Here is a 7,943-nt window from a genome sequence, read left to right on the forward strand (position 1 = left end):
GGGAAGGGGCGATGAGCGAATGATGCTGGTATTTAAATGGAGGGGTGTGGTTATGCAAATGAGGCTTGGCAGGGCGCCGAGCACGCGCACAAGGCTCCCGCAGCAGCATGGCGGCGGCGGAGGAGGAGGAGGTAAGCGGGGGGCGGCCGGGCACGGGCAGGGGGAACGGGAGGGGAGGGGAGGCTGAGGGGGTCCTCACCGCGCCGCCCCCTCCCCAGGAGCCCCCCGCGGCCCCCCGGCTCCGCGACACCCCCGAGGACATCAGCCTGGAGGCGGCGGCCAACGCCATCGCCCTGCACCCGGCGCGGGCCCTGCTGGCAGCGGGGGACGTGGACGGCGACGTGTACCTGTGAGTGGCCGCGCACCCACACCGGGCTCCCCGCCACCGCCGCCTCCTCGGTCCTCCTGACCCCCGCTGCCCGCAGGTACGGCTACTCCTGCCTGCCGGGGGACACCCAACAGCTCTGGTCCTCGGGGCACCACCTCAAGTCCTGCCGGGACGTCGCCTTCTCCCCCGATGGGCAGAGTGAGTGCATGGGGACGGGGACGGGGTGGGGATGGGGATGGGGAGGGGATGCTGGGGTGCCCGTGCTGAGCACTGGCTGCAGGGCTCTTCACGGTGTCCAAGGACAAGGCCATCCACATCCTGACGGTGGAGGATGGGCGGCTGGAGACGCGCATCGCCAAGGCCCACAGGTATGTGGCTCGCTGGGGTCGGGCACGGACCCCCCCGGGTCCCCCAGGGACACCGCCTGACACCACTGCCCGCTCCGCACAGTGCAGCCCTCAACTGCGTGCTGCCCATCGATCACCACCTCCTGGCCACGGGTGATGACGGCGGAGAGCTCAAGGTGTGGGACCTGCGCAAGGGGGAGGCCATCCTGGAATCCCGGCAGCATGAGGAGTACATCAGCGCCATGGCCGTGGATGGGAACAAGAAGATCCTGCTCACCGCCAGGTACTGCAGGGCTCGGTGGCACCGGGGTCAAGGCCCCATGCCCATCATGGCAGGGGACACAGGTGGCTGCGCCTCGTGCCACAGGGCCACTCTGTCTCTCGCAGCGGTGATGGCACCATGGGAGTCTTCAACATTAAGAGGCGACGCTTTGAGCTGCTCTCTGAGCCACAGAATGGGGACCTGACATCTGTCGCGCTGCTGAAGGTAGGTGCTGGGCCCTGCTGCGTAGCAGATGCACTGTCTGGTGGCTTCTTTGCCATGTTCTAAGTCTCTTGTTTTGCCTCTGCATTGCTCTACCCCTTCCTGCCCAGAGAGGAAAGAAAGTGGCTTGTGGCTGTAGCGAAGGAACCATCTACCTCTTCAACTGGAATGGCTTTGGGGCCACCAGCGACCGCTTTGCTCTGAGGGCCGAGTCGGTTGACTGCATGGTCCCCATCACGGAGAGCATTGTGTGCACAGGGTCCCTTGACGGAGTCATCAGGTCAGAGCACTGAGGGCACGGGATGTGATGGGGGAGGGCTCCGGGGAGGGTGGGGAACGAGGTTTAGACCTGGGGAAGGAGAGGAGGGCAAGGCTTTTGTTGGTGCTGGAAGGATCACATCCGAGCTGGAGAGGTGGGCTCGCAATTTTCCTGGGGCTCTGTCTCTTACAAAGGTCCTCACTGTGATGTCCCCATTCACCTTGTCCCTAGGGCGGTGAATATCTTGCCCAACCGGGTCCTGGGCTGCGTTGGGCAGCACCTGGGGGAGCCCATTGAGCAGCTGGCTGTGGCCCCGGACGGGCAGCTCCTGGCCAGCTGTGCCCATGACCAGAAGGTGAAGTTCTGGGACATCTCCTCCCTGGGCTCCATGGTGGTGGACGAATACCGAAAGAAGAAGAAGCGGGGGGGCCCGCTGAAGGCCCTGACCAGTAAAGCCCCAGGCAGTGGAGAGGACTTCTTTGCAGACCTACGAGAGGAGCAGGAGGCCACAGCGGAGGCAGCGACAGGAAGCGACAGCGATGATAGTGACTGAGGGGCTAAGAGGGCTGTGGTTTGGAGGTGGACAAGGCCAGGGTTTGCTGGTGGACGTGGAGGTCCTGGGGTGGGGGGACAAGGCAGGATACTGGCCAAAAGGTTAGGGGCCCATGGTGCTGGGAGAAGTGTGAGTAAGAGGTGGGCAGCACCTGTGTGGAACAGGGCTGTGCGTTGTCCTGCAGGGGTCCTGGGATCTGTAGGCAAACATCCTTCCTGGCCTGCAGGTCCTCTCAGCTGTGGTGGTTGTGCCATGCCTCCTCAAGGCTGTGGTAGAACTGCCTGTGTCACTGTCCCGAGCAAAAGTATTGAGCATTTTTTATTAACTAACTTGAACATGAGATGTATTAAAAAATACAGTGCCTTTTTGTTTCCTAGTAGTCTGTGCTGATGATTTGTCTTGCCCCAACTTCCCTGGTATTTTATAGCACATTGGGGACCCTACTGGGGGTGACACGGACCCTGCTCAAAGCGCTCCTGTCAGCTGGGCCAGCATCATGAATTGTGGTTGTCTTTACTACATCTTCCTGCAGTGGCAAAAAAAAGCTTAGAGGGAGCCAAGGATGCCGCTGGTGCTGGGTCTGTCTGCCAGGTGCTTCTGGAGCAGGGTGGGCACCGCAGTAGCCAGCCTGGAGCAGGGATGCAACTAAGGCCCTGCCAAAAGAAGCTCCTGGCAACACTTGCCTGGAGCACCGGGCACTGGAAAAGCAACTGTAAAAGCACCGTGAGGCTGTCTTGCTATCCAGAGGAATGGCAAATGCTGCTGTGCTAACACATGGTTTGAGCTGGAAACAAGCTGCTGGAGAGTTGTATCACTTTAGTAAACAGGGGACATCCCCCTGGCTGGGGATGCCGTGTTTCAACTAGGAGAGTGGCTGTGAGCTACATTTCATCTGCCTTCTTCCCTTTTATCCTCTTTTAACCTCGTCCCTTCCTGTGCTTCATAGAATCATAGACTATCCCGAGTTGGAAGGGACCCACAAGGATAATGGAGTCCAACAAAGTCTGTGCCCATTGCTTCTCCTCCTGCCACTGGGCACAACTGAAAAGAGACTGGCTCCATCCTCTTGACACCCTCCTTTCAGATATTTATATACAGTGATAAGCTCTTCCCTCAGTCTTCTCTTTTCCAGCCTAAACAGGCTCAGTTCTCCTGGCCTGTCCTCGTACAACAGGTGCTCCAGTCCCCTCATCATCTTCATAGACATCGTCTGGACTTGCTGCAATAGTTCTGTCCCTATTGTACTGGGGAGCCCAGAACTGGGCACAGTACTCCAGGTGTGGCCTCACTTGGGCTGAGTAGAGGGGGAGGATCACTTCCCGTGACCTGTTGGCAACACTCTTCCAAATGTACCCCAGGACCCCGTTGGCCTTCTTGGCCACAAGTGCGCACTGCCGACTCCTGGTCAGCCTGCTGTCCACCAGGACCCCCATGTCCCTCTCCAGAGCTGCTCTCCAGCAGGTCTGCCCCCAGCTACTAGGAGGAAAACTAACCATCCTAGCCCAAACCAGGACACCATGGTATGGAGTATCCATTTGGGCAGTTTGGGTCAGTTGTCTGTGGTACTTTAACACAGGTGGGCAGCTGAGCTCCACCCCAACCACTCCCTCCCCCTCCTCAAACGGAAAGGCAGAGAAGATATGATGAGAAGGGCCTAAGGGTTAAGATAAGAACAGGAAGATCACCCTACGATTATTGTCACAGGCAAAATAGACGCAGCAGAGGGAATTAATGATCCTGCTCAGCATGGACCAGATGATCTTCAGAGGCCCCTTCCAACCTCAGCAATTCTGTGATTGTGTGAATAAAATGATTACGGTCACGTCTTCCCCTGGTTGTTTGTGCACTTGTCATAGGCACAGAGTCGGTATGTAGCACGCGAGCAGGGCGCAGGACGAGATTAAAACACAATAAAAGGGAAGAAAGCAGATGAAATGTAATGGGCAGAACCCGAGCAGGAAGAAAACATGGAGAAAGCCGGGCAAATATTCCGGAGCAAGAAGTAGGCCAGGGGTGCCCGCGGGACTCGAACCCCCGCCGAGGCAGGGGATCGAAAGACGACAAACAGCAGCCGAAGGAACCGCTGGGCTATAGCCGGCCCACTGCTGCTCCCGGCCTCTGCACGCCTCAAGGCCTCAGCACAACCATTCCTGCGTCAGAGGCGTGGCCGGGGCCCTGCCCGCCCCACTGCTGCCCTGGGCGGCCGCGGGCACCGGGGAGGTGAAGGCACAGCAGTGAAGGCACAGCAGGGCCCGTAGGGGCAGGGCACTCAGTGCCCCAGGGGCCGCTGCTCTCGCCTGATGCAGGGGGAACCCAGGCACCCCCTGAGGATCAGCCCCCTCTGGGAGGACTGCAGCAGGACAAGTCAATAAACACTAATACACAGACGGTGCTCGCCAGGCTACTTTAATACCAAGTCGGTGGCTGGTGGCCAGTCCTCTTGGTCCAGAGGACTCATTCATGATGGCCCAAAACCCCTGCTGCTTCCTCGCAGCCCAACTGGCTCCGTGCCTCCCAGGGCCCGCAGCCCCTCTCCTAGCTGAAATGCAGCCCCCCAGCCAGCGGGGTGTCCCTTGTTTATCAAAGTGAGGCTGCTGCTCGGGTACCCAGCGTGAAGTGGAGGTGAGATGGGGCCACTCGTTGTCCCCCCATTCAGTTGGGCCACCCCTGAAAGGTCCCCTAGACCTCCCCAGCCCACACCCCCTGCTGGCAGCCTTTCAGAGCAGCTGCTGCTGCTTCTAACTTCTCCCAAGACCTATGCTGGGGCCCTACTGCACCAGAGCAACACAGAACGATTTTATAAAAAAAGGAGAAAACTGAACCAGGCAGGTCAGGCCTACCTCCCCCAGAACAGAGCAGAACCGAGTGCCGGCTGGGAACAGGGCAGCTGTCACGCACAATGACAGCACCCACATCTTCCAGCACTGGCTCTCAAAATAAACCCCAACAAACTGAAACCAAAGCTGAAACAGGACCACATCCCCACCGGGCCCGTGCTCCACTCCTGCAGACAGCAACAGGACGTCTGATGGCTCCGGTTCGGTTCATAGTTTGGGCAAAACAGCTGCCCGCATCCAAAACACACTATGTCAGCAGGCATTCTGCAGGAGAGAAGAAAGCATTAGGCTCTGCACGGTTCTCTCCCTCCCAGCCTGGGCCCCCACCCGCAGAATGAAGTCCAGCAGCCCCTCAGTCCCAGGAAACCCTCCAGGACTTCAGGAAAGATGGGAAATGGCACCAATTCTGTGCCAGGACTCACCTAACTTCCTAAGAGCCAGCCGCGCCACTGCGCTTTTTGCCTTCTCATGCCCACTGGTGTTTGGCGCATCTTCCTGCACCCACAGCAACCCGCTGAAGGGAAAGGGCCACGCTGGGATCACTAGCTGGCACCAGTACTGCAGCCACCCACCGGGTTTCACCTGGACACACTTTGTGAAGAAGCGGGGGGTCCCCAGGCACTTCTGACGGCACAGGGTGTTCAGGCAGTCCAGCACGTCGCACAGCTTCAGGGACATCAGCAGTTGTTTGGGGCTCCCCAGGTGCTTGCCATGCTTCTCCTTACACAACCGCAGTTTCTCCTTCAGCTCTGGTTTCAGCCACCCCACCTTCATGTTCTCCCCACAGAGCTTCACATTACCTAGGAGAGACCCAGAGCAGCTTGCAGGAGATACTCACACAGCAGCCTCCAGCCTGCAGTCACACCGTGCAGCCAGTGCCCCAACACCACGTCCTGCCCCCCAGCATCTGTCCCAGTGACCCCACGATGGTCTGACCCTGAACCAGAGCGCACAACGCGACTCGCCTTCACCGCAGCCCCACCAGGCCTGCCAGGGACCAGCCTCGCTGGGGACGGCCAGCCCAGAGGGGACACAAGGAGAAGCCAAGGGATGTCTCAAGCCTGTAGTCACTCCTCAGCTGAACCTGGTGCTGGGATCTATGCTCACTCACCCAAAAGACAAAGCCAAGCAGCATGCCAAAGCACCCCAGCCTCCCACTTGCCTCCCAGTACCTTCTGTCAGGGTTTTCTTGGCCATGGCAGCAGCCCGGTGCGAGCTGTATTTCAGCACGGCAAGCTTGGCCTTCTTCTGGTAAGGGCTGGCATGCAGGGTGATGCTGAGGACCCCCTCGGTGGCCTTCAGCACCACAGCCTCCAGGTACTTCTGGCTCACCGAGGCGGGCAGGCCGTCCACACTCAGCTCGCACTTCTCCAGGCTCTTGCACACCACGATGGTGTAGCCCTCCTGCACCTCCAAGTTGTTGAGGGTGGCAATGGCCTCCTTGGCGCCCTGCCAGTTGCTGTACTTGGCGTAGGCAAAGCCCCGGTTGAGGCCGCTGAAGGTCATCATGAGGCGGAACTCGTAGAGCTTCCCCACGCTCTGGAAAAGCGGGATCAGCGTGTTCTCGTACATCTCCTGGGGCAGCTTCCCGATGAAGACCTCCGACCCTGCTGGTGGGGGGCTGCCCACCCAGCCTGCAGGCACAGAGCAACACGTGGGTGAGACGCGCTCAGCTGCCCTGATGTGCCACAGGCCCGGGGCACTGCCATGCAGAGCTCACCACGTACCTGGCGGGGGGCCACCGTATCGCCTCTGTCCATTGATCTGCACCAGATCGATGCCGGTTTCTCTTACCCAGTTGCGCAGGGCCATCTTATTGGCCTGGTTGATGCTGTTGGCCCACGCCTGAGGAGGGAGGTGATGTTAGTGCCAGGCAGTTTCCAGCCTCCCAGCCAGGGGCATCTGAACCCCACAAAGCAATGAGGCCTAAGGCAAGCCAGGAAGTGGAGGAGCAGATGCTGGACTGCTCTGCCCTCAGGGAAGGGCAATACACATCCAAACAACTATCCCGTCTGCTGTCCAGGACTGCTCCAGCAATTTTGGTAGAGCACAAGAACACCAGCGCTCCAGAGATGCCTACAAGGGCTTTGAAAACAGAGGCTCAGGTGCCTGCTCAGCAGCTGGCTTGCATTATGAGAGGGCAAGAACAAAGAGCCAAGGTGAACTTTGTATCACTGGAGCTTCACAGAGGAATTAAGGACACGACCCATGTGGAAACATCAGGTTTTAGCTCATTAAGTACTACCGAGACTCATTAGGGCCTCTGAAGACTACACGCTGAGTGGGATTAAAGTAATCTCAGCCCATACCATATAGCAGTTTGGTCGCATCCCACCCTCGTGCATCCTTGGGTGCGCCACCAAGTGGTGGCACCTCCCTGCCTTCACGCGGTTTTTTTGCCTTTCTCAAAAGCCAAAAAACCTTTTGGGTGAAGGCGCGGGCCTTAACGGGACATCTCTGCCGACAGCGTGCACGAAGCCAGCCCCGGGGGCTCCTCCTTGCCCCCTGCAGCCACCTTTCCACCCAGCCCCGCCGCGGCTCTTCCAGCACACCCCGGCCGCCCCCCGAGGGGCTCCGAGGCTTGGGGAAGCCGCTGCCGGGCTCAGCCTCCCCCGAGGCTCCCAGCCCCGGGGGCTCCGGGGGCTCCGGCAGCCGCAGCGGCTCCGAGCCCGGCCCCGGGGGCTCCCCGACGGCCGCCCCCGGGTGAAGGGGATCCGGGGGGTCCCCGGGGTGCGGCCGCCAGGTCCCTGGGGGGGTGCAGCCCCCCGACGGCACCTACCTCCTCCTCCATCGCCTGTCCTCGCTCGGCTCTGGAAGCTTCCAGCGCCGCGGCTGCTCCGCCCTGGGGAGGGAGGGTCCTGCCGGGACCCCCCCAGGCTTGCCCATGCAAGTGGCAAATAAAAAACCAGCTCAATGGCCCCAGCGGGGCAGGAGGCGGGCTAGAGCTCGCCCCGCGGCCAGGGGAGGTGTTTGAGGCACGGCCTCCACGTGGCTGCTTCCCCTTCAGTCCTCCCCACGTGGCGCTGGGGCCAGCGCAGCTCAAGGAGCTGCCACCGTGGCCTTTGAAAGTCAGCTCTCACCCAGAGGTGAGCAAATCCCCGCCCGAGGCAGAAAGTAGGGACAGAAGGCAAGGGA

The 7,943-nt window shown here is 60.1% G+C and overlaps 2 protein-coding genes across 3 annotated transcripts; one reads left to right on the forward strand and one right to left on the reverse strand.

Annotated features, from left to right (window-relative positions):
• The first annotated feature begins 2 nt into the window (after window positions 1-2).
• Window positions 3-2,347, forward strand: WDR55 (WD repeat domain 55). 2 transcript variants are annotated; one of them, XM_084535919.1, is made up of 8 exons: window positions 3-131; window positions 219-349; window positions 426-526; window positions 629-696; window positions 779-958; window positions 1,063-1,162; window positions 1,270-1,439; window positions 1,650-2,347. In XM_084535919.1, the coding sequence occupies exons 1-8, from the start codon at window positions 37-39 to the stop codon at window positions 1,969-1,971; spliced, it is 1,167 nt and encodes a 388-aa protein (XP_084392045.1). In that variant the 5' UTR covers window positions 3-36; the 3' UTR covers window positions 1,972-2,347. The 2 variants fall into 2 exon arrangements, with proteins under 2 accessions (XP_084392045.1, XP_084392046.1); XM_084535920.1 differs by having other exon boundaries at window positions 93-131; window positions 609-696.
• A 2,014-nt stretch (window positions 2,348-4,361) lies between these two features.
• Window positions 4,362-7,739, reverse strand: DND1 (DND microRNA-mediated repression inhibitor 1). The gene is made up of 5 exons (XM_084535925.1): window positions 7,588-7,739; window positions 6,536-6,653; window positions 5,981-6,442; window positions 5,231-5,608; window positions 4,362-5,072 (listed from the first exon to the last, which is right to left on the reverse strand). The coding sequence occupies exons 1-5, from the start codon at window positions 7,597-7,599 to the stop codon at window positions 5,056-5,058; spliced, it is 987 nt and encodes a 328-aa protein (XP_084392051.1). The 5' UTR covers window positions 7,600-7,739; the 3' UTR covers window positions 4,362-5,055.
• Between the last annotated feature and the right edge of the window lie 204 nt (window positions 7,740-7,943).

The sequence above is a fragment of the Aythya ferina genome (genome assembly GCF_964211825.1).
Source record: "Aythya ferina genome assembly, chromosome: 14".
NCBI lineage: Eukaryota > Metazoa > Chordata > Aves > Anseriformes > Anatidae > Aythya > Aythya ferina.

Bases quoted from the DNA above. Each gene is read 5' to 3' on its own strand.
- WDR55 (XM_084535919.1), top strand. From the start codon at position 37: ATGGAGGGGTGTGGTTATGCAAATGAGGCTTGGCAGGGCGCCGAGCAC. The intron at 527-628 runs GTGAGTGCATGG...ACGGTGTCCAAG, and splicing joins CTTCTCCCCCGATGGGCAGA to GACAAGGCCATCCACATCCT. The intron at 1,163-1,269 runs GTAGGTGCTGGG...CTTCCTGCCCAG, and splicing joins CATCTGTCGCGCTGCTGAAG to AGAGGAAAGAAAGTGGCTTG.
- DND1 (XM_084535925.1), bottom strand. The intron at 6,443-6,535 runs GTACGTGGTGAG...CTGTGCCTGCAG, and splicing joins ATACGGTGGCCCCCCGCCAG to GCTGGGTGGGCAGCCCCCCA. The intron at 5,609-5,980 runs GTACTGGGAGGC...GGTCTCTCCTAG, and splicing joins CAAGAAAACCCTGACAGAAG to GTAATGTGAAGCTCTGTGGG.